General features: G+C 57.6%; 1 protein-coding gene across 4 annotated transcripts in view; it reads left to right on the top strand.

Annotated features, from left to right (window-relative positions):
* Positions 1-25,000, top strand: part of MPRIP (myosin phosphatase Rho interacting protein) — an 80,980-nt gene that overhangs the window by 2,590 nt on the left and 53,390 nt on the right. For all 4 annotated transcript variants that reach the window (XM_086473287.1, XM_086473288.1, XM_086473291.1 and 1 more), the window contains exons 2-3: positions 8,645-8,722; positions 10,883-10,948. In XM_086473287.1, coding sequence (XP_086329413.1) covers positions 8,645-8,722; positions 10,883-10,948 — 144 coding nt within the window. The remainder of the gene's footprint in view (positions 1-8,644; positions 8,723-10,882; positions 10,949-25,000) is intronic.

Raw genomic sequence — 25,000 nt, 5'->3', positions numbered from 1 at the left:
CTGGAGCTCTCTAATAATAATCAGACTTGGCGCTTTCAACTTCAAAGAGCTGCGTGGACGTTAAGTCCCTAATCCCGGGAGCGCTGCGTTCACGAGTTGTTTTTGTGCGTGGCTGCGCTGCCGAATGGGGATCGGTGTGACCTGGGGTGGCTACGTGTGGTCCTGCCACCCGTTGGAACTCGCTGACCCCCCGGGCTGCAAGTGGGAGGTGATGTGCCCTTGACACCCCCCCCCCCCAACCTGTATTTGACCTTCTGGGGTGCCTGCATGGCATGGGAAAAACTGGGTCAGTCACCACATCTGCTCCCTTTTTGGGAAAAATCTATTACTGTGGGTCTGCTCCGATGAAGCCGAGCTCTGGGTGTGGGTGCTCAGAGCCCTGCGATCCTGTGCCATGGCAGGATCTGGCCCGGGGTCCCTAGCAGACGCAGTGCTGTTGGTGGCACTGTCCTGGCTGCTCCACCCACGCCTTGCCAGCTCCCCTTGTGCTGCCCCTTTCCCAGTAAGGGATAAATTCCCTTTTCATGGGAATTCCCTCTTTCCTGGCAAAGCGTGCCTGCGCTGGCACCGCGTGGTCCCCTTTAACCTCTTGCAAACCTTGTGTGGAGGTCAGCCTTCCGGAGCCTGCCCTGGGAAGATGGACGATTCCTGGGGACTCTCTTCCACTTCCAGGAGGAAGCTGCCCTGGCCAGCGGGACCCTTTTCCCAAGGAAGCCAGCCAGGGCTCTGTGAGGCCGTGGGAGTGGGTCCCTACTCCCCATGCTGGCTGGCCCATACCGAGCCGTGCCTGCCCGCTCATGCCTTTGGTTCCTAAGGAAGATGAAGCCCCCCACAACAGGAACAGGCTGGGAATTAACCTCAAAGTTAACTTGGCCTGAATTGGAAGAAGAGCAGAGTGTAAAGCAGTTGCTTTTAATTTTCTCCATGCGTGTACTCTCTCGGGGCATGGGGACTGGCACAGATAGAGGAATTTGAGGACGTCCTTCCAGCTACCAGTGTCTTTCTTTTTCTTTCTTTTTCTTTGAGATCATGGCATGGATGCCCAGAGGACCACCCAGTTAGAAAATGGAGCTCACAAACTTTTCCCACTGCCTCCTCCCACCCCAGCCTGTGACACCCCTGCCCAGCAGCGGGGGGAGGGTTGTTGTTTCCATCTCTCCTCCGTTGGACATTATCACTTTCCTACTGTTCTGGATGCTGAACAGCTGGCCGCCAGCAGCCCCAAGGCCAGAGAGTGTCGGCGTCGGGTCGCAGGCTTGGCTTTGCTCTGGATATTGCATCGACAGGGCTGTGATGCCCTGGGCTGGGGTCTTGTCCTGGCTCTGTGTGTCGTCCTAAGGATGGCAGGGTGAGGGATTGTGTCGTGGGCACAGTTTTGCCTCCACCCCCTGCTCCTTGGGGGAGGGAAAGCTCCCTTTTTTCCTGGAAAGCAGCCCCCGCGCTTGCATTCCCTGCTCCTGGCTGCTTGTATCATGCTGCAAAAATCCGCCTGTAACTTGACTAATTATTAGGACCGAACAGGGGGAGATTCTCTGCAAATGTCAAACCCGCCTCTGTCGGTGGCTGCAGTGGGCAGGGACTTGGGGGGCACGGCCAGAGGAGCTGGGGTGGGCAGGGTCATGGTGGCTGTCCCCCACGGGCAGCATCCCACCCTTGGAGAGTGGCGTGCAGGCAGTGAGGGCAGCGGGTGCTCGGGAGGGATGTCACCTTGGGTGCAAGGGGTCGGCTTTGGGCGCGCTTAATTCTTCGCGTGACCAAGGGAAGGGGTGTGGCGGTGCCTTTGGGTGTTGGAGAACCGTCCCCTTTGCACGCTTCTTTGCCGCTGGTTTTTTTGCATGGCGCCGCACCTTATCTGCTCTGGCACCCGAGGAAGTGATAAATCCCTTCTCCAGCACTCCGGAGAGATGTTGTGGCTTCTCCCAGGCGCTGAGGAAGCCCCATCGTGGGAGGTGGTTAGATACGCCTGCTCGCTGCGGGGCACGCTGGGCTTCGGGGCTGCTCGAGGAGGGGGAGCTGGGATTGCGAGGGCCGTTCCTTCCCACTTCTGTTTTGCTGCTGCTTGACAACTCGCCCGTGGACGCTGCAGCCGGCCTCTTCCAGCTCTTGCTCTGACTGCCCAAGGCATGGCAGCGCTTGGACCCGAGCACAGCGCTAGGGCCAGGGCCGGAGTGTTTGCAGAAGGAAGACCGGCTGTTTGCACGAAGGGCGAATTCAACCTTTCCCCTTCCTGTTCCTCCAGTCGGTCGGTCACTCCTGCTGCCCACGCAGCAGACTTCCCAGGCAGCTCCTTTCTTTGGAGTTTGCCGGCGGCTGGGTCAGGGCTGCCGGTGTGCCAGGTGGGCTGTGCCGTGCGCGGTGCCTGCCAGCCGCCCCGCGGCAGCAGCACTTTGTGCTCCTCGTGCCCTGGGTCCAGTCTGGCCGGTCTGGTTTGGCCTCTTCCTGCGTGGTGAGATGTGTTGGTGGTGGAAAAAAGCCTGGCCTGGGCGATTTGCAGCTTCGGAAGCAGCCAGCTCATGCCTGTGCTGTGCAAATACGTGTTTTTGCAGGAGAGCAGGAGGTGGATGGAGAGGGGGCTGTCCCCTTGCCTCCAGGGCTGTCCCCAGGAGCTGCCCGGGTTTTGGCCTGGAAAAAGCACGGTTTGGGCTGAACCTAGGGGCAGCAAGCGGCCGCTTGGATGTGGGGCTGGGAGATGAAGAGTGCTTGTCACACCGGGAGCGGTTGTGGATGCCCACTGGCAGCGCAGCAGCCCACCGCGCTGGGATTTGACCCCGCTCTGCCACGTGTCGTGAGGTGACAGGCAGTGGAGGGGAAAACTGTACGGGCAGGGAAACCGAGATGTAAGCGGCTTAACCGCCGAGGCTGGGCTACATCCCCGGCCCTTGGGATTGCCGCCGGAGCACGGGTTTGCACAGTGGTGTTTGCTGAGCCTCCCGTCAGCCGGGGTCGCGGGCTTCCAGCAGTCCATGTGGCTCCCCGCCGGGAGCACGCAAAACATTAAGCGGTGCCTGTCTCTTGATTCCTGGAAGCCGTGCTGTGGGCTGGAAAGCCTGTTTGGGTATCGCAACCCATTCCCTCCCCAAACACCATGTCACCTTCTCCATTCCTGCCAGGTGATGGCTGCTCCGACTCATCCATCAGCAATGTTCTCTCTGGCTCCAAGGTGTGCAAAACCGAGAGCAGAGCGGAGCTGAAACCGCCCAGATTTCCTCTCTTGGGGTTGCAACCACAGCGTTTGCGGTGACTTTTCCCTTGAGCTGTACCAGAAACGGGTCCCTGCCTCTGGGGAGCCCTGAGTGGTTTAGGAGTTGGTGCACATGGGACGATGACCTTGCTGTCCCCGCTCCTGTGGGTCTGACTGAGAGCTGAGACCCTCTTGTGCTCCCCTGGGTGCAAGGAGCAGCAGGCGCTGCTGTCGTTGCTTTCGGAGAGACTCCTTTGGTGAATAGTGGGACTGAACCCATAAAGGTGGTGCGATGGGAGTTACCACGGGTTCACCCACAGCCTGGGCCGGGCTGGGGACATGGTGTTCTTGTGGGGCTGCTGGAAGCCCCAGCACCGCTTCCCCGAGGCACAGGGCTCTCTGCATTCAGTGTTGGAGGTAGAGGCTAAAGCTCCGCTGCAACGGTCTATTTTTTTTTTTCCCCTTCCCGCTCAGCTGCCAAGCCTGAACAAAACAAGCCCTGCCTCCACCCGAGACAGGCTGATTACGTCTGCCGGCAGCCTAAACAGATTATCCCTCCCGCCACGCGCTCAGAGCCAGGAGTCTCTCCCGGCGATGGATTCAGACTTCCCTCGGAGCACGTTGGGGTGGGTGGGGACTGGCTGTGGGGGCATCCCCAGCCCACCCGGGCATCCCAGCACTCCCGTGGGGGATGTGGGTGTTCTGTGAGTTTGGACCCTAAGAGGAGATGTGGATGTCAGCAGAGCTCTTCTGTTCCACCTTGTGCAACGAGCTCCGGCGGGGCGCCGTGTGGCCGGCACGGGGCGGCTCTGCTCGGTGCTGCCGAGCACCCTGCTTGGCTGCCTGGTGTGCATGGGTGAGGTACGAGGTGAAGGTACCACTGACAAACACAGCAGGCGTGAAAGCCTGTCCAGCGGGCACACTGGTTGGTGTCACAGCCCACCTCCAGCCCCGTGACCCGGCGATCGCTGGGCTGTCACACTCCCGTGACCCGTCCTGCCCACTGGAAGCCGGTGACCGTGCTGCCTCTGCCCTGCAGCCCTGGCGATGCACAGGAGTTCCCTAGGTTTTGGGAAGTGCTGAGTGGCTCCACACATCCTCTGAGCCCAGTCCCCCGTCTGCTGGGAATTGCGTTCCCAGCGCTGGTGGAGCTGGTTGGGTTGGGGTGGTTCGTCCGTGCCTGGGCAGCGTCAGCGCAGCAGCTTGACAGCTCCGTGTAAACGGAGCTGGGGCCGCTTCCTTCTCCGCTTCCTCCCGCCCGCCGTGCTGCCAGCGCTGGCCCGGGACGCTAGGCTGGAGGCAGAGTCCTCCCCCTTGACCCAACGCGGGCCTGTGGGCCACGGGGATGGATGCAGTGGCCGGGGCAGCGACCCGAGAGGCAGGTGAGGGGCTGCGGAGCACCCGCAGCGCAGCTACCGGTGGCGGGTCCTGAAGCTAAGCAGGGTCGGGCAGGATCAGAGGCGGGATGGGATACCTGGGCGTTCCCAGAGGTAAGCAGAGGAAGCGGAGCGGTGACGCAGGGACGTTTCTGCCTGAGTCAGCCTCCGCCGGTCCCGTGGGACGGGACGGAAACGGGCACTGTGGGGCTCCAAACCCGGCTGCACCTCCCAGGCGGTGGTGGCCCTGGAAGACGCGGTGGCTATATCACTTTTTTTCGGGTGGCGAGCTGCCTGCAGATCTCTCCCAGGGCGACGAGGCAGCGGCTTCGGCACCTCCCGGCTGAAGTCGTGCCGGGTGGTTGGCTTCGTCACCGCGAGCCGTGCCGGAGGAACCGGCTCTCCGCTTCCTGCCCACCCTGCGAGCGTCGCCCCACCCCACCCCACCCCAGACGTGGATGCATTGCGCTACCAGCAGCTGCCCTCCACTCTGCTTTCCATGTCGTTTTGTGGCTCACCTTTTGGCCAGGCACTGTCTGGATAAAAAGCAAAGCCGCCCAGCGCCCGAGCATCCCGTCTGGCCGCTACCTGCGGGGAAACCGCCCGGAGCTGCCCTTTGGACATCACTGGAACTCGTGGGAGGTGGATGGGGCTCTGCGTGGTCAAAGGCATCCTGTGCACCCTGGGGTTGCTCTAGCACCGTCCCGTAACGTGAAGTTGGACAGGTCTGCTTGGACAGGGGAAGTTTTTGCTCTGAGCTCTTGCTCAGTGCCGAGCGTCGCATTTTCCTCCTCCTGCTGAGCTCTCCGGAGGAAGGTGAGCTGGTGCAAAGCGACGTGCAAGCTCCGGCTCCGTGTTGGTGCGGTGACGTTCCTCTGGACCTGCCTCCCACAGCGACGTCGAGCGGGTTTATTTTAAACCTCGCTTCAGCAGGGCTGTTCCAATGCAGGTGTGATGGGTTTATTTCAGACACTTTGTGCGCTAATTCATATCCCTTTTATTTAGGCTTGTACTTCTCTGGGTATTTGCTTGGTTTTAGCAGTAGCTTGTTTTGGTTTGGCTTTAAAAAGCATTGCTGTGTGTTCATCTGTTGGCAGGTGGAACTGGGCTGCCCACGCCGGCTGGCTCTAATTCATACCTTTCAGCTATTTTGGTTTCGATATCTGAAATTGGACGCTTCTGCCGAAATAAGTATAGCCCACTGGTGCTTTTTTATGATGCCAGTAAAGAAATGGCCATGCTCTATGTTAAGGGCATGTATTTCAGGTGCTCGCTGCTTTATGTACAGCCAGTTGAGCCAAAATTGGAGTGGTTGAGGGCAAAATAATGTTTGCTGTGGGATGTGAGCCAGGCTGAGGTAGGGCAGGGCTTCACGCCTGTGATACTGGGTTAAGGTTGCTCACTGCTGACGCTGGTGGTGGTGTCCCCTGTTTAGGTTTCATGGTTACTTCATCCCTGGTGTGGCACTTGGGCTTGCCTGCTGCCTGGCACGCTGGGGGCTCTGTGGGGCTGGACACTGCTGGGGTGCAGTGGGGTGCTCGGGGTGGCGTGGGACAGTCCCGCTGGGAGGGCTGCAGTGCTGTGGCTTGTTGGGGAGATCTTTTACTTGTGGGGCTTTGCTGGCTGGAGCGCCTGGCCGTGCCCAGGGGCTGTGCTGGGGCACGGAGGGGAAGATCGGGGGACAGAGGAGAGCTGAGCCCTGTCAGCAGCTCGGCTGCCCATAGCATGGCCACCGAGGGCTCCTCGGGGTGCTGCCTTGGCGTGGCAGTGCCAAGCGTTGGGGACGCTGTGTCCCGCCTTTGCTGTCATCCTCTTTCTTCTCCCTGGGTGGTGGAGGCTGCACGCAATACCTTCTCAAGCTCCAGAGCCGGTTGCTCAGGGCTCACCGCGAGTGCCTCTGACAGGAGTTTGGGGACCCCCTTTCCCTGCCGCAGGGACCTGCTGAAGGCACTTCCCAGCTCTGTGGTGGGTCACATTTAGTTAGTTATTTGCCATTTTGCTTTTCCCCCTGTAAAACAGAAGGGAAATTTGGGAGAGGCCGTTGCAATCGGCTCTGTCCAGGCCACAGGGGTGGCCACAGCCGCACCCTGACGTGGCGGGGAGCAGTGGGAGCCCCCACTCCAAAGTCCTCCCCTCGCATGGGCACGGATGCGTCACGGGCGCCTTTGGGTGGGGGCGCAGGGCGGGGTGCGCCGGGGGAGTGGCGGAGCGCGGCTCACCCCACCGGGCGCTGGCAGCGTGGGCGGCGCGGGGCTGGGCGCAGAGCGGGTGCTGCGCCGGCTGGGGGGCGGCATGGGGGCCACGGGCGAGCAGGGCGGCGGCACCCAGGTGAGCAGGACTGGGGTGGCAGGGGGCGAGGGGCTCCTCGTCAAACCCGGGGAGGGCTGGGGGGGTGACCTTCTGTGCCAGTAAGGCCCCTGGTGTGGGTGAGGCTCGTGCTGGTCCTGGGAACAGGCGGGTGCAGGGGTGCCCTGGGCCCCCCGGGAGGGAGGGGAGGGAAGCAGCTCACCAAAACTGGATCCCACTCCCAGCACTCCGTTTTCATTGTTTTTAATCCCCTTTAAAGAGAGGGGGGAAGGAAGGAAGGAAGGTCTTCTCAAATCATGTTTTCCCAGCTGCTGGGAGAGCAACACCTAGCGCTGATAGGGCACGTTGGGAGTGGGGGGGATAAGAGATTTTGTTATTTCTTTTCACTTTATAAACAGTAAAAGGGCTCCTCCGGCTTGTTTCCAGTTTGCTTACTCAGTGCTTCATGCATTTGACAGTTTTTGGTGCATAGGCAGTTTCTTCTATTGTTTGCAGGGATTTTTCCAGAGGGGAACTTTTTTTTTTTTAACATTACAAAACCACAGAAACTGGCAGGAGGAATCTAGGGGAGGTACTGAATTGGAAACAGTTTTAAGCTTTAAGGAGGGAAAAAAAAAAAAAAAAAAAGAAAGAATGAAAGCAACAAGATTAACCAAATCATTTCGGGAGGAGCTGGGAACGTGTGTCCTTGTCACTGTGCGGCTGGGCTCGGGCTGGGCATGCACAGATGTTTCTTGGTGGAAAGCAGCATTCCCAAACCCAGGGGCTCTGGAAGCTGGATTTGTCCCGGGTTTCCTCCCTCCTCACCTGTCCCGGTACCTCCGTGGAGCTGCCTCACTGATGTGGCAATGCCTCACCACTCTTGCACCAGGATTTGGCCCCAACCCTTGCCAGGAATGGGGTTGGCTAATACTTTGCAGCTTGACAGGCAGCAGGAGCGGTGCCCATAGGACTTTGCATGAGAGGACATGCCCGGTGCCCATCCCAATCCCACTGCTCGCCGTGGCGTGGGTCTGCTTTGCGCCGGCTGCTTCTGCGCCCAAACCACCGGTGGAAAGAGCCTGGATGTTTTCTTTCCCCACTGATAAACGGCAGTGCTCTAAGGCATTTCTTTCCGGGTATTCTTTCCCTTTCTCTTCCCAGCCGGCTGAATGAGCTGTTTTCCCTCTGCCTGGCTCTGACCTTCCTGCATGCTCGGCCATGGGCTGCTGGAAGCCGCTGGTGGGGAGGAGCGGGCTGGTAGGGGCCACCCCTGCGGGGAAACGGGTGTTGGATGTGTACGGCACGGGAAGCGGCTGTGAGCTGGAGAACTGCCAGCGCTGGGTAGTTTTTCCTCTCTTAATTAACAAAAGGAAAACATCGAGCTCTCCTTTGGAGTATGTTTTTGCTTTGGAGTAGAGGCACGCTGCTGATGGCGAGGGGAAGAGCTGTCAGTGAGGACAGACTCTGCAGCTTGGCAGTACCTGGGAGGTTTGTGCTCTCGGCACGATGCCGTGCGGGAAGCAGCAGAGTTTGGTGTTTATGGCAGGAGTTTTACCTGCTCCCGAGTCCTCATCTCAGTCCCGTTTGCACACAGTGTGTAGAACACCACGGGTTGCCATCAAGCATAATATTCCCTGCACTAGCAGGGCTGAGTTTGCCTGCGTGCAGAAGCCTGAACTCCCGCAGCTGCCTTCGTGCCGGGGGCTGGTGCGGTTTCGTGTGGTCCCTGGCCATCAATCCCCCCACGGTGAGCCGGTTTGCTCTGCGCCTGATGTGTTTCTCCGCTGTTTCTTTGCAGGCCAAACCCATTTATGGTGGCTGGCTGCTGCTGGCCCCGGAAGGAACGGACTTTGACAACCCCGTCCATCGCTCCCGGGTAAGTGAAACAGAGATGCCCTCTCCCTGTGCCGCGGGCAGGGGGTGGCAGAAGAAGCGGCCAGAGCCTATCCCTGCCCAGGGAGGCTGTGGCCCCGGGAGTGCCGCAGGCATCTCCATGCGCCCATCCCCTTGTGCAAACCAGGAATCCGGGAGATGTTTCCTGCAGCAGGGCTCGAATGGCTTTTCTGGGATGTGAGGTTTCCTGCGCTAGGCAGCAGCCTGGGGCACTGCAGGTGTTGGTCAGGCTCAGTCCGTGCCGTTTTATTGCTTGCTGCTGTTGCTTTTTGATGCCTTGATGCTGCTCTGGTTGGGATCTGGTTGGCCTGACATGTGCCACACGGATAGGAAGGCTCTCGGGCTGGCAGCGTGTGGGCTGTGCAGCTCTGAGCTGTGCTGGGACCATCAGCAAGGCGCCAGTTACCCTTTGGTGCTTGGAAACAACTGCTTTATTTTCTGCAGCTCATCATAGGCATGCCCAGAGCCCAGGAGGGAGGCCACATCCCATCTGCTAATGTGGATAACAGTGTGCCAGGCAGGTCCTGCAGCAAGGAAGGGGCTGAGAGGTGATTCCTCTTTGCTGTAACCCTGCGGAGTCAAGTGCATTGGCAGCAGAGACCTGCAGACAGAGCAGGGCACGCTTGGCTCCTGCCCAAAGGGCTTTGCTCGTGTCTTGGAGAAACAGCAGCGTTGTGTAGGGTCAGAGCATCCCCCGCTTTCCTGCCCTGGGGGGTGTAAGACCCAGAAGGATGTGACCAGGCTGATGTCCTTTCACTGCTGGCTTGTGACAAGGGTTCTCAGCCTGTGCCTAAGCTGCTCTTCCAAGGAACTTGCTGCTGAGGCCGCCAGGACAGGGCTGTCTTGTGCGTGGGAGGGATGGCAATGGTCCGTGAACCCTCTGTCACGCAGCCAAAATGCTCTCAGAGCTGCTAGTAATAAAAAAGCCTCTCCCCGAGCAAACAAAAATTGGATTCTGAGTTCAGCCTGGGGTATATGGGTCATTATTTGAAGTCGCAGCTAGTAGCAGGTTTCGCTGCCCCAACATTAAGGGGACATAGGGCTTGGGTCGCCCCCACAGAGCAGAAGCTGCCTGTTAAGCTGGGGCCTGTGGAGGTCCACGGGGTCCTCTGTAGTTTTGCTTGTCCCTGAGCACCTTGGACTTTGCCCGAAGGGTTGAGAAAAGCAAGATAAGAATTGCTGCACTGGGGCTATGAATCTAGGACCTTTTTTTATTTCGGCCTGCTCAACCAGTTTTTGCTCTTGGCTGAAAACAAACTGGCACACGCAAAAAATAAGGCAGTTTTCCAGCCAGATCAGTTCTCCAGTCTGTTTTGCTGTGCAGCTGCAGAAGCAGCAGTGCCAGCCTGGTGCCCGGGAAGGCAGGACCGCCTGGGCAGTGCCACCCTCAGAGGTGCAGCCACCATCCAAATCGAGCTCATGCATTGCTGGGGGACATCTGACGTGACACCGGGTGCTGGAATAGGTGATGCAGGATGAAGCTGAGGGCAGGGAAGCACTTAGTTGGGGGATTCTTCTGGTGTCCTGCAGGTCTTGGGTTTCTTGGAGGGCAGTGACGGGGCTTGTGGGTGTCCTTTGAGAAAGGAGGAGGAAAGTCCTCACTCCACCCCGGGAGCTGGACTCTTTTGTCTCTGGTTACTTTTGTCCCATGTATGGTTTAACCTGGACATCTTGTGGTCTGTCTGAATGCAGAGGGGAGCGGGGTGGGGCAGCAACCCCAAAACAGCCTCTTGGGTGCCCACAAAGCCAGGCAGTAAATTGGCATTGAGCAACGTGGGCTGGTGCGAGCAGACCCGCTGCCACGTGGCCTGGCAGAGCCTTGCTTTGTAAAGCCCACGGCACCCTGAGCGGGTGGGTTTGGGGCATGAGACCCTGAGCAGAAATACTTCTGCAACGTTCATCACCCTTTAGGAATGGTCCCCACAGTGTTGGGGGGGGTGGTCTCTCCTGCTTTTTTGGCAGCTGTGGTCTGGTGCTCAGTGAGAGCTGAGCATGTGCCCTGTTGTCACGAGTCCCCTGCCACGAAAGGAGTTTCGGTGCCTTTTCTCTGCCTCGGCTTTGCGGTGTGCAGCTCCGGTGTGCCCGGCAAGGCCTGTGGGCTGGTGGGCACTGCTGTGATCCACCTCGCTCTCTTCTCTTGCAGAAATGGCAGCGTCGGTTCTTCATCCTGTACGAGCACGGGCTGCTGCGCTACGCCCTCGACGAGATGGTAAGTGCTGCCCGGCGGAGGTGTGCGGCCGTGTTCAGGCTGTGGGGGATCAGCTGGGGCCACCTCTGCTGCCCTTGGAGGAACCTGGGGTGATGCTTCTGGTTCGCGGCATAGGGAGGTCTCTGCCAAACTGGTGAGGAGTTGTGTTCGCCAGGTTGGGTTTGCATGGGGGCTTGGTGGATGGTTTGCAGAAGATGGTGGATGTTTTGGAGGTGTGTGGGTCCTACCTGACGTGGGATTGTCAGTTGCTGACAGATCCTACGCTGGCAGGGAGTGCTGGGGGGGTCCCCAAGGTCGTCCCCCCCTCCTTTCTGCCCCGTTTCTCAGTGCCAGCTGGGGTTTGGTGGCGGTGAATCGCTTTGGCAGTGTTCGGGAAGGAGGCCCTGCCCAGTGATGCTTGTGGAAAGTAGGTCAGCTGGAACACCTTCCCACTGCTTGTCTGTCCCGGAGCCACGGCACGCCGCCTGCGCCGCTCCCTGCGGTAAAACAGAGCGGGGAGATGAAAGGAAGGGAAACCCGTGTGCTGCGAAGTGGGGCCAGTGAGCCCAGTGGGGTCAACCCTGCCGTGACCACCCAGGGCTGCTGATTTACCCTCCCGGCTACAGCAAGCCCGTGGGAGGGTGCCCGAGGTTGAGTGTGCCGGCACGGCACGGTGGGCACCCACGTGCTGGGATCTGCCTGCGTGGGAGGCTCGTGAAGCCAAGGATGCGTGGCAGCGTATGTGCCCCCGTGGGGCAGGGACGTGCGGGGGGCACGTGGGGACCTGCGTCTGCAGCGGGGAGGCTCCCTGCGAGGTCGGTGTGCCTTGGTCCTCCTGCGAGGGCACCGTGGGGTGGTGAGGCATGGCAGCACAGCAAGCTTTGCTCGAATTTCATGCCTTGTTTGTTTGTATTTTTTCTTGGGGTTGATCCAAGTGCCCTAAATAATTTACATGTCTCTGATAGAAGCAGTGGGGGTTTTTAATATGTTTTTAGTGTCTCAGCAACCTGGCTCCACCCTGGGCTGGTGTGTTTCATGTCCTGTGCTGACAGGAGAGTGGTGTGTGGCTGGCTGGAGATGCCCCATTCCGAGGTAGAGGTGCAAGGATGTTAGGAAATACAGTTTTTAATATTTTTTTTGCTGCTTTGCATCCTGAGGAGGTTGACCTGCCCCAGGTACTGCTGCATCTGGGCAGCAGCAGACGGACAGCGTCCCAGCCCTGTGCCTCATGGCACCATAGGGGACCATTGCCAGAGAGCACACAGAGGACAGGGGCAGCATTCTCCAGGTTCCTCTTGGGCTTTTTCCCCCTTGAGAAGGGAAAAAGTGGGGGGAAAAAAACTAGACAAAAAGGGAGAGTGGTCATGTGCAGTGTGGGTCAGTGTCCCAGGCAGTGTGATGTACCACTGTGCTGGCATCTCTCCACACTGGATCCCCTCCTCTGCCACTGCCAGGTCGCTGCACCCCTCCAGCCCTGCGTGCCCTGCTGGGCGGGATGGCTCCGACTCAGCAGAGCACCGCTGGGATGGAGCACCAGGACTTGCTGCCCCTCCAGCCCTTTGTGGTGAGATGGGTCCCACTGGAGGAGGGCAGGAGGGCTCGATCCGGAGCCTCCCCATAGCCATAGATGGAGGAGATGGTTGTGGCTCCCTCCTCCTCCTCCTCCTCAGGGTCTGACACATCATGTAAAAATACCCTCCTGACCTTTCTCCAGAGCACGTCGCTGTGTGGGAGCCACGCTGCTGTTTTCACCAGCTCTGCTAAAGGTGTTCCCTGGCCGTAGTTGGGCATGGCCTCCCCTGGCCCCTTCCAGCCCATGGCAAAGCATCCCCTGTCGTGCTGGCCAGGCTGGGGCAAGAGGAAAAGCCCCTGGGCGGGAGGAAATGAGGGTTTTTGTTACTGTTCAGCCCATGCAGGAGCAAGGCAGAGGTGCTGAGGAAGGACAGACGGGCGCTGTCTTCTTCCACATGCGTGGGAACATGTCCTGTGGCATGTCCTCTGCTTGACCTTGGGGGAAGTTTGGTTTTCTGCCAAACTGCCAACGCCTGACCCCTCTGCATGGGTTGCCGGTGTAGCTCGGCTGCTGGCACCGGGGTCCCCTCACCAGCAGCCTGCGATGCCCCTGCACAGCCCTGCCCTCACCCCGTCCCCCGTGGCAGGGCCGGGCTCACTCCCTGCGTTCAGAGCGGGTCAGGTCACTCCTGCACAGCTTCTCTGCCGGTCCCTGGGGGTAACCTGTCACAACGCAGGTTTCCATTCCAGCAGGACCCTGATCCCAGTATCCCCAGCTCACAGCAAGCCCCCTTACGCCAGAACCAAGTGTCCCTGCAGGTGTTGGCCCTCAGACCTCGGCTGGTCTGCACGAGGAGGGACGAAGTAGCTGGGTGCAGCGTGCGGAGCACATTGAGGCTCAACTGTGGTGAAGCTTTCCTGCCTGGGCAGGGCCAGAGCATGGCTCAGAGGGTACCACAGCTCCAGTGGGTTTGGGACCCGCTGCCACCATCCCACAGCATCAGGCTGTGATGGCTGAGTGGTGGGGGTCACTGGAGGGGACTGGTGGCACTCAGGTCAGGCTGTCAGCAGGCACATCCTCGTGGGGGATGTGGGTACCCAGCCCTGTGCCCACCACACCTTGGGCATTGCTGGCTGGGGTTGCGGGGGGACACTGGTTTCTCCGCCAAGGTTCTCGCCTGCTCCCTGCCTGCAGCTCTCCACCCCTCTGGCTGTGCTGGCTCCTTGCCGTGTCCCCATCACCGCTCCGGGCCAGGGAGGAGTAACGGGGCTGGGGCCTCGTCCAGGAGGTGCCTCTCCCACGCACAGTGGGGACACTGGTTTTTCCGTGGTGGATCCACTTTGCAGACGATGCAGTGATGATCTACCCCCAGTATGCCCCAGTTGCACGCACCCACACCCCACCCTACCCGCCCAGGAGGCAGGTAGGAGTCCCGTGGGGGCCTTGGTGCGGAGGCAGCCTCCGCAGCGTGCCGGGAGGTGGGTGGCAGCTGGCCGGAGACCTCCCAGGCAGTTGCAAGTGGGGGTTGAATTGCTCTGCCTTGAACCTTTTAGACGTTAATTTTGTGGGTTTGGCAATTTCTGCTCCTATTAAAAACAGGAGGGGAGGGAGGGGTGGGCTCAGGAGGGGAGCCCTGGGCTGGTGATGGCAGCAGAGATGCTCCCATGCCTGGCCAGGGAGACTCTGCTCCTCGCTCCTGGTGGGTTGAAGAGCAGCAGGGTGTGGAGTCGGGGCTTGAAGCCCAGCCACGAGCTGGGGACACCTCAGGGGATCCTCAAAGATGTTGGCGCTGCAGTACACAGAGGCCATGGGACAGTGCAGCCTTGGGCACACGAGCCTTTTGCCATGGGCTGGGTCAAGTTTGGTGTTGGATTGGAGCATTTTGGGCAAGGAAATCGCTTAGCAGAAGGTGGGACAAGTGGGCACCAGCTACCCCACTGGCGTCCAGCTCCCTCCTGAGACCTGCCCACGGGTGTCCCTGAGGTGATCCCGAGTCTGCTCCTGCTCAGCTGCCTTCTTTCTGTATGTCCATCCTTCCATCCATCTGTCTTTTCTCTGACATATTTTCATTCTGAAAACTCAAACCAGTTCTGTGATGGGGAGGACATGCACAGGCTGTGGACCTCCATCCCCTTGGACCCAGGCTGAGCTGGCAGACTTGCTCCCCGAGGTCTTCCTCTTTCATCCTGGGTGCCATTCCCTGTGCCGGCACCCAGAGCCTGCCTGGCTGCTGGGAATGCCAAGCAGAGTGCATCCCCTGCCCCTCTGCGGGGAGCATGCCGGTGGCTGTTCCCAGCTCTGCTGAGCCCTGGCTAAGCCGAGCCTGCTCAGACGTGCAGAAATCCCTCCCTCCCAGCCACGGGTGGATGTGGAGGTTGTGCCATTGCTTGGGGTTGCCTTCCCGTGCTGAGCCACCGTGATTAGCCCTCGGTGCTGGCTTGCTCTTGGTGTTTGATAAACCTCCGTGCTGGGCTGGATGGTGACCCGGGGTTGACAGCTGCAGCAGCTGGAGGATGGCAAAACTGCTCTGACGTTGAGTTGAGGGAAGACAGGAAAGAGGGTGACAGGGAGTCGGGGACAGCCTTGGGGATGAACTGCTGCATTGTGAGTGTCTGAGAATGTTTGTTCCAGTATTGTTCCCCAGTCCTGTGGCGCTTCCTTGGTTTTCCCAAGAGATACGTTCCCTGATTCCCCCTTGCACCGATGTGGGACTACAGCCTGCCAAAAAAACGAAGCCAAGCCAAGTGAATCCAGAGGCTTGTTTTGGAGGTGGAAGAGTCACCCAAAGAGCTTAGACCTTTGCTACTTCAGGATATTTGAAACTAGAGAGGATCAAGTCCTCAGCCCGTGGGGAAACAGCCCTGCCTGGGCTGGGAGCGGTTGTTCTCAGTCATTCGAGGGGACGGAGGGGGACCCGGTGACAGGACAGTGAGTAAAACCTCCTCGGGCTGCTGCCTGCCTGGCAGCTCATCCTGGCATGCTCTGTCCATGTGGTGGTGCCCAAACTGGTGCTGGCAGCTGCACCTTCTTGTGTTGCCTTACACTGTGCAAGGTCTCAGTCCTCCTGGTGAAACACCCTGTGGTCCCCAGCGAAACCACTGCTGCCGCTGCACTGGGAGAGCGGCCCGACACTGCGGTGCTGAGGCGGTTTGGGAGGTTTTGATTGAGGTGTGGGAGTTGCCGCAAAAAATAGTGCCAGGGTAAGGGGATGGAGCCAGAGAGTGGCAAGTGCAGAGAATTTGCCTCCTTCTGTTTTCGTGGCTGTGATCTATAATTAGTGGCCGAGGTCTCTATAAATAGAGCCTTGCTGCGTGGGAACGTAGCGGAGAGGCAGTGGGTGCCCAGGAGGGGTTTTGCAGGGATGGAGAGTGCTGTCCCATCCCTCCCTGGACCTGTGGGTGGGCAATGGCCTCAGCACTGCCTGGGGACAGATCCAGCCCCTGGCTAGGGCAGGTCGGAGAAGAGGGTCTGGATCTGCAGCCCAGTTTCTTGATGACTCATTTCGTGTCCGTGGGCCAGGCCTGGTCTCGGTGCCTCAGTTTACTCCTCTCCCGCTTCCCTTGGGCTGGGATTTATCCTAGGTTGGCATTTGTGCCAGTGCTTTGCCACCAGCAAGAGCTGCATCCTCCCTGGATGTATTTTTCCATCACACCGGCCTTCTTTCAGTGGACCACCTGAGACTATTAATTTTGGTGTTTTTTCTTTGTGGATATGCTGGTTTGAAAGCAGGACAAAATTCAGAATCATCTGGGAACATCTCAGACATGCTGGTGTTGTGGGTAACGAACGCTAAGGTGAGAGCATCTTCTGGATGGACTTTCCCAGCTCCCTCATGGGAGATCAGGAGGAGCATCTCTAGGCGACGTGTCCTTCTCCCAACAAACTGGCCTCGCTCCGTCTTTGGTGCCTGACAGTGTGGTGGGGCAGAGCGTGAGGATGGGCTGAGTCCTGCCGTTGCGTTACCCCTTTTTTGCTGGAGTCAAGTTGCTTTCTAAAAGCGAGGGGGAGACGTTAAGACCACCGGTTGGGCCGGGTCTAAGAGGATGCTTAAACCAGCACTCGGCCGCCTCCATGCCAGCGTTGGCTCATGCATCTGGGGTTGGGTGGTTGCATCCTCCACAGCAGCATTGCAGACCCTTCCTGGGCTTGCAGCATGGTGGTCCTGCTCCTAAGTTGGGAACTCGGGTGGATTGTGATAGCATTAACCTCCGTGTGATGGAGCAAACATCCCTGCTCCAGCCTGTAATAGCTGAGGGGGGAGGTCAGGAGGGAGCCAGAAGCTGATGGGACCAGGGTGGGTTGAAGAGCGAGGCCAGCCTGGCATCTGGCAATGGTTAGGGGAGCACTGGGACCCCTGGGCTGGGTGTATAAATAGAAGAAGAGAGGCCAGCTCAGAGGTGGGAGGTCTGGCACCGCGCAGGGGGCTGCCGGGTCACATCTGGAGCCCCGCACGGCCCCAGGCTGCGGAAACCTGAGGAATTGATCAATGGGTGAAAAAGGAGAGCGGTGGAAGTGTTGGTGGCTGCTGGTAGGGCGTTGGAGGGAGGGAGGGATGTGTGCCTGCCAGTGCTGTAATGTGCAGATGTGTGTAATTATTTTTTCCTAATCAACCCCACGTCCAAAATTCCCTTTATTTGTAAGAAAGGGGCATTTTAAAACGTCACTGTCAGCAGAGCTGCGCTGTGTTAATTTTCATCGTAGTTCCCTCTTTGGTCATCTATATTGTTGTAAGCAGCTAAGAATCCGTGCATGTGGTTTTTTCCTCCTTTGCAGATCAAAGCAGTTTACTTCAGTCTTGGCACGGGATGGAAATTCATTGGCAGGGATTAAAAACAAACCTTAAACATCCTGGCCTCTCTGTCCTTACTTTTCCACACGTTTCACCATTTAAGTGTTTCCAAGCTCTCCCTGCCCCCTCCTCTGTGGGAGCACCAGGCTTTATAGGCCCCTGTTCACCTTGTCCTTGGTGTTTCCCCCCACGGACACAATTTTGCCCGTGCCTCTGTTTGCCAGATCTCCAAAACTTTCAGTTTCTGTTTAGCATAAAAAGCTTTTGGCTTGGATTGAAGCGTGTTTCAAATTTAAAGCAAGCTGAAAGAGAAAGGCTGGAGGGGAGCGGCTGTGCGAGGCTCGGACAGCAGCAGGGACCCCCCACCCCAGATCTTTTCCAGGTTGTGGGTCTGACTTGGAGCGGGAGGAGTTTCTTCCCAGCTCCTCTGGTTTTCAATTCAATCCCAATGGATGGGGAAAGCAGCCCCTTGCATGGCCACATCCTGCAACGGTCCAGAGGTGGTGTGTCACGTTGATGAATGCTGGTGATAGTGCCCTGCCAGTCCCACCAGTTTAAGCAACATGGGGGAAAATGGCTTCATCCAGGAGCTCCTGGATTCATGGCCATGGTGTGGATGGGAAATGATGCAGGATGTGAGCCGGCTGGGATGGGAGTGATGGGCAGTGGTGGGCAACCAAGCCAGAGAAATAACTGGTTTGGTGGGGAGCAGGGTGGAAGATGATCTGTGGGGAGGTTTCACCTAGGATGTTCAGTGCATATCTCAAAGATGATGCAGTAAAAATAAGAAAATGTTGGGAATAATTGGGCAGCAGTGATCCTTTCTGCTCCAGGAGAGCTGGGCAGGAGAGGGTTGCCTGAAGTCACGGTGCAAGGGGAGAGAGGACAAAGCACATCCTTGTGATTGCTCTAGGGAGGTGCAGAGACAGCACAAGTCCTGGTGGTTACCCAACAGAGCTTGGAAGTCTTTGATGGATTTGTTGTGTTTAATTTTCAATACTGCTTTTGGGGGGAAAAAAAAATCCATGAACCTACAGGGAGCCCTGGGAACTTGTTCCCCAGGACGTCACTGATGCCAGGACCAAGCAGCTTTGAAGGGTTTGGGAGGATACGCAGGTATTAATTCGTGGTCTTTCTAATATTAATGTCTTGCTTGATGCTGATCTAGTGTCAGTTTGTTTACTGGAGCTGGGTGTGAGTATCTCATAGCCGTGGCTTCAGGAGGGTTCGTGTCTTCCCTTTTCTGTCTGCTCGAAGTGTCTGGCCCCAGTTGCTGCTGAAGGTGGGTCCTGCTGTCACGGCACCTGTGGGCACCTCTATGATTGGTTTCCTACTCTACCCTCTTCTATTTTACCTCTTTTACTTTGGTTTAGTGTGGTATTTGGGGAGGTAAAACTGCTGAGCTGCAGAAGGGCGGTTTGCGGTGGCTGAGAGAACAGGGAGGCGCTCCTCCAGGGCTGGATCCGTGGCCAGGGACCATTGGTGGGGCCCCAAAAGTGCCTGGGTTTACTGTGAGCTTAGGTGGATCAAGCTGGCTGTTTCTCTTCTCAAGTGTGGATGGAGGATGGCTGACATCCATGTCCAAGCCCCCCTGAGAAGGGCATTGGGTGCCTGCAGGACCCACTTGGAAGAGGTCTCAGTGTGAAGCAGTTCTTGGTGGGAGGTTTGGGAGTTAACGGAAGGCAAGAGGATGAAAGCGGAGTTGGGAGAGCTCGATACAGCCAGCGACCTCCTAGTGAACGAGCAGCTTTGATGACCTGGCCCAGGTGCTTCCTTCCTGGAAACAACACAGCCCCTATTGTCTTCTGCAGGGCGAGCTGCAAAGCTGGAATTGCTCTTACGCTGAGCAATGAGAACAGGTTCAAGTGGCTCTATCCTTTCTGCTTTTTCCCTTCTCCTCCATCTCTTGAGACCTAGCAAAAACGTTTGTGTAGAAGACGTGTGCAAGAGCAGTGAGGGGAAACGAGCTGGATTTTAAATTGCATTGATGTAGTTTATGGGAGGCAGAGTGATACAGGCGCTTGCAGCAGCTGGAGTTTCTTCTTTGTGACTTCTGGAAAACCTGGGCTCCATACCCATGGCCCTCCAGCCTGGCTGCAAGGCTTTCGGCGAAGGAAAAATCGTGATCCGCTGCAAAACGTTAATGCACAAATCAAACCCGCCTCTAACTGCATTTAGCAGCGAAGATGTCAGAGCTGTAGTGAGATGGCACAGCTAATTGCTGAGCACACGATTCCCTCACGATTCCCCTTTGGGCCCTGGCTGCTGTTCCCACCCTCCGCCTTGTGCGGGGGCCTCGGACCTGCCTTTCCTCTGTGTCCCACCGCCCCGTAAATGTCTTCACAAAACACAGCACTCCAGCAACGGCCCCGAATACCGCAGTGGCGAGTGACAGATGGTCGTACTGGTATTTACTATGGGCAGTTGCTTTTTTTTTCCTTTTTTTCCTTTTTTTTTTTTAATTTTCTGGTGGAGCGGTTGACCTGAAGGCACTGGGAGCTCTGCTGTAGCCCCCGCAGGCAGATGAGGAAGGGGCTGCAGCGATGGGTGCCTTCAGTGGATGCCTGATCCCAGCTCTCCACAAGCCAGAGCAGCGCTGGGCTCCCAAGCATCCCCCGGTCCCTGGGTGGCCGTGCCCATCCTCAGATACACCAACGACCAACCCACCCAAGGAACCAACAAACCCACAATTTTTTTCGCCCCGCTGTTCCTTGGTGCCGAAGAGGGGGGAGTGAAGCGAGCTGCCTGCGTGGCGGCCCCGTGCCTGTGTGGTGGTGGGGACGGGGTTGGTTTTAATTCTTTCCAGCCCTGTCGCAGGCCACCAGCTGAGGTTGGTGAGGACCACCAGTGGGCTGTGGGTCACAGCTTGGGTAATGCTGGGCGATAGCACCCCTCTTCCTCCTGTGTAAAGGAATCCCTAGAAGAAGCGGCATCCCGGTGGCTGGCACATCCCTGTTCCCGCCGAGGGTCCCATCTCTGCCCGGTATCCTGGCCTCGCCCGCTGGGATTTGGTGCTGCAAAACCCTTGGTGACAGCTCAAGAGAGGAGGATGAGGACGTGAATGGAACAAGGCAACAAAGCTGCTCCAAAAATCAAAGCGCCCTCCCCGTTTTTTTTCCCCCGGCAGAGGTCCCGTATTCAGGGATTGTTGACATGACATATGTGGGTTGGAGAAAGGCAGTGGCGGCTTCTGGCAGGGGAGGAAGGGGCTGGGGGGGGGCCCGGGGCAGGCGGGGGGGCTCTGCAAGCTGAGATGCTGATTACCAGGGGCAGCAAATAGCTTGCAGCTGCCTCTGCTCAACACGCTCTTTGTGGTGCTTGCAGCCACTCTCTGGACGCAGCTATTTTTAATTTCCCCCAGCGCGTGCACAAAGCAAAGGGGGTGGGCGATGCCGCCGGCGTCCCCCCTTCCTGCCCCCCCAATTCCCACCCCTGTTCCCGGCCAGCCCCGCACTTCCCAGCTTCCTCCTGGCCTCTGGGGAATGAGGGGAGCTGCACACCCACCCCTCCAGGTTTTTTTTGGGTCTGCCTTGGGAGCCAGCCTCAACTTCCCCCCCCCCCTCCTCCGCCCCGTGCCAGTGTGTGCGGGGAGCTGGGAAAATGCAGAAATAAATAAATACGCAATTAGGCAGGCGTCCAGCCATAGAGGCGGGGGTGCTGCGAAAAGAGGCTCCGGCCAAATTTTGGAATGCCTGAGAAAGAGGATGGAGCCTCGAGCGAGCGTGGGGTTGTGGGCTTCCCACCGCCGCCCTCCTCCCGGCGGAGAAGGGGCGGCTGCGGCCCCCCCCAGGAGGAGGAGGAGGAGGAAGGAGGGTGGCAGCTTTGCTCTTGGGGGTTGGTTTCCCCCCCCGCCATCAGCATCTCGCAGAGTCCAGGACGAGGCATGTTTGTGCTGGTGGTGTGATGAGGAGCAGGGGGGGTGGGTCTCAGCCAGCCCTTGGCATGCTCTTGCCATGGCTCAAGAGCAAACTTTCCGTTGGTGTTTTTGGGGCTGAAAGTGGAGGTGTGCACTCTGTTCAAGCAGCAACACGGTTCAGGGTTAATAAATTACTTATTTGCAGTCCTTGTTTCTCTGTTACGGTAAGCATTAGTGAATATTATATTTCTGGTTTATCCCAGACATGCATTATTCATCAGGTTTGGAGTCTGTAAAAGGGACATTGTCAGGTTAAAACTTGCGTGGAGACAAGCCGAGGTCTTCAGTGTGGTTTTGTAAACAGCTTTTCTCAGGGTTACTGAGTGCAGGGGTTTTTTTGCAGAAGACTTCTACCTTTTGTCTGTGCTGTTTTGAGGCATTTCTGGTGAAAAATGAGAATTCCCAGGCAGGTTTTATTATTGGTCTTGCTCATTGAGTTATCGTGGGCTGTAAGACATATAAGGTAGAAAAAAAAAATGCCAGCAAAATACCGCTTGTCCCTCATGCTGGACCAGGTAGCGGCGTGTGAATGTGCTTTTGCTAGTATGTGTTTTTAAAGACCTTTTTATTTTGCCCCGTCCCTTCAAAGCTGCGGAAGAGATTCATCCCTGCAGTTACTGAAGTCTGACTGCAAGTAGGCAACAAGACAGAACAGCCAGTCAGTCTCGCTGAAAGTTGAAATTACCGTAGGTAAATCACGTGCGCAGCAACTCAACGTTACCCTTCACCTCCTTCCCGCGGGATCCAGGAGCTGATTTGTCTGTCTGCATTAACACGGCTTGCACCCTGCCACCCGCCGCGGGCGGCACGGCTCCTCTGCGACCTCTTCTGCTTTTAAGGGAGAGCAGGTCCCTGGGGCAGAGGTGCTGCGTGTGGGGCTTGGGCTGCTCCAGGGGCTGGGGAGAGCTGGGGAAGGCTCTCACCTACCAGGGAGGGTTTTTTTCCCGGTGTTTTCCTTGCACACACCCCAGGGCCATGCCACGTCTCCGCTGCACCCTTCGCTGTGGGGCTGCAGGGATGCGATCCCAGGGGTTCCCTGCTCTTGCATGCCCCGTGCCACAGGTGCCGTGGCTCCAGGTGCCGTAGCTGTGGCTCTCCGTGGTTCTGTGGTCAAACGGTGACCTGGGAACCCGCAGTGGGGCCATGGGCTGCTCCCTTGCTGCAGCTCACGGTTGTCACCGCGCTCCGCTCGGTCCCCGTACAGTGATGCAGCGTTTCCTTTGCCGTGGGTGACAAGGTCCCTAGGGAGAGGAGATGGAGGGGACGGGAGCACAGGTTGGTTTTAGACACGTCCCGGCACTATCTTGAGCTTGCACGAGATTTCTGCTGTTGTGATGCTGTGGCTGGGGAGAAAGGGTGGGTTTTTGGAGCACGCCCAGCCTTGGCCCGTTCCTCATCGTTTCGTCAGCCCTGCTGCAACGGCCTCAGTAAAGTCACAGCAGATCACTGGGGCGCTGGGGAGCTACTGGGATATAATTAGGGTTTTGGTTCACTTTCCTGGCTGCTTTCCCGTTAGGGGAGGGACAGCGAGGATTATGGACAGAGCAGATGTGCGGAGGAAGGGGGTGTTTGGCTTGCACGGGCAGTTAATGCCATGCACAGGCTGATGCTGGGGAGTGAAGTCTGTCATCCCAGGCATGGGGGATGGAGAAACCTCTGGGCTCATCCCCCTCGGATGTACCAGCCCCAGCTTGTTTCTCTCTGCTGGGGCCGAACGGCTGCTCCCGAAGGAGGGGTTGCAGGGAGTGCTCCCAGGAGCGGCTCACGGCCGTGAACTTGCTCCTCTCCCTGAACTCCTGTGCAAGTGCAGGAGCCAGATGGGAGCAGCAGGTTTATGGAGAAAATGCTGCTCCCCTGGGACACGGGGATGGCTCTGGCAGCCTGGTACGTTATTCCCAGCCTTTGTCTCTGGTTGTGGCAGGTGCTCAAAGCACTTTTCCCCCTGGGTGCCACTTGCCTTTGAACCCGGCGGTGCCTGCCTGGCCAGGACGGCTCTTTGCTGTCCCCATTGGCACCTCCACCGCAACTTGCATGTGGCAGCAAAGCCCAGGTCAAGTTGTTGCTGGGTGGTCTTCTTGCCCTGCAACAGCTGTGTGTGCTTGTCAGGAGTTTTTCTCCTTGGAACTGCCTTTCTTGGCCAAAAAGTCTCCCATTGCGTGCTGTTTGGTGGGATGGCTAATGGTCAAAGGTTGGAAAACGCTCTCTAGCTGCCACCTTAGGCTTTTGGGAAGGTCTGCAGAGTCCAAGCTTGTCTGGAAGCTGCTGGGAGCAACGCAGAGCAGAACAGGTATGTGGTTTTCTATAGGGGTGAGGCGTGAGGTGCAGGATGTGGCTGCTGCTTGGTTGTCCAAACTCTTCTGATGGGTTGGCCCTTGCATCTCCAGCTGCAGACCTCTGAACGCCCTGGGAGCCCAGCTGCGTGGTATTCCCAGCCCGGCAGGAAGCTCTGGAAAGCTCGTAAGAGCAGCGCTGGGGAGTAATGAGATTTCCAGGGTGATTTGGCCAGATTCAAGAACTTCCACTGAAGCATCTGCACCCGTGGGAGTTGCCCCAGAATTGTTCCAGCGGATCTGGTACTGCTGCTCCCCGGGGTTGTCCTCACCTCGTTTTCAGTCGTTGAGCCCTGGTGCAAGGTGCTGTATTGACAGTCCTCGGGGTTGAAGGTGGGGGCTTGGGGGAAACCCCACCATGGCAGTGATGCTGTAGTGCATGGCTCCCGAGGGAGATATGCAGCATGGGACGTAACCTGTGTCTGCTTTGCTGCAGACGTACCAGAGCCTGCTATTCACCCACAGAAGGGAGAGCAGGCGGGTGCGGGGTGACCTGTGTACGCTCAGTGGGATGGGAAGAGCATTAACCACAAATAAGTTGCCTTTACCCACTGAAAAGCAAAATCTGCCAATCAAATTTTCAGTTCAGCTGAGCCCAAAAGAAGCCAAACCGGGGAGAAACTGCAGCCATGGCCTTGTGGTACAGGACTGGGTCAACAGGTTGGATGGAGTTGGCTTGAGTGGGTCTAACCCTATGTCTTGTGAGAGTGTTTGACAGAGCTTTGCTGAGAGACTTCTGTTGACTTTGTCCGTTGCGAGGTGGTGCTTTCCTTCTTTTTATTTTTGTGTAACAGGGAAAAAAAGAAAATTTCTAGGTCATATGAAACTGTAAGTTTTTTCTTTTCTTTTTCCTCTACTGAAACACCAGGAAATGTCTTGCCCTTTTTTATTTACTCTTTTATCGTGGGAAGCACTTGCTGTTTTTCACCTTGCTCTGTGTGCAGTTCATGGCACTTCCTGGGCCGGCGTAATGCAGGACCTCACATTATCCAGAGCTCAGTACGATGGCTGTTGGAGGCAGCTTCGTGTGGCTGTGATGTGCTAACGGCTTGGTCTGTCTGCTCTGATTCTTCTGCTCAGGTGTGTTTGCAGGAGAGGTGGTGGGATAGCTGGAGACCAGGAGACCCATCCCTCCTTCCCCTCTGCGCTGGAGGGGAGATGGATGCACTTAGGGAGGTACAGGGCTTTGATGGACTTAATTGGCTTTCCTTGGATGGCTCTTGCCTTGGCCGTGCTCGTCTTTGATAGTTCAGAGAAGACAGAAGCGGCAGCTGCTTCCACGGCCCCTTCTCTCCTCACAGATTTCTAGTCTTGATCTTCCCGAGTCTCTCTGCACGGTGCTATTTTGAGTGCCCCATGCAGCAGGGTGGCCTTGTACGGCTCAATCAGCGCCCGGTTTCTGTGCACTCTGCAGCACACCTCCGTGCTGCACCTTGGGTGGCCCTTGGCCGTGGTGGGAGTTGCTCTTAGGTCAGAGCAGTGCTGAACAGAAGACCTTGGGATCATTCCAGCAGCACTTGATGCT

This window comes from Leptosomus discolor, chromosome 14 (genome assembly GCF_034619465.1).
Source record: "Leptosomus discolor isolate bLepDis1 chromosome 14, bLepDis1.hap2, whole genome shotgun sequence".
Taxonomy (NCBI): domain Eukaryota; kingdom Metazoa; phylum Chordata; class Aves; order Leptosomiformes; family Leptosomidae; genus Leptosomus; species Leptosomus discolor.
This window is presented reverse-complemented; position numbering and strand designations above follow the sequence as displayed.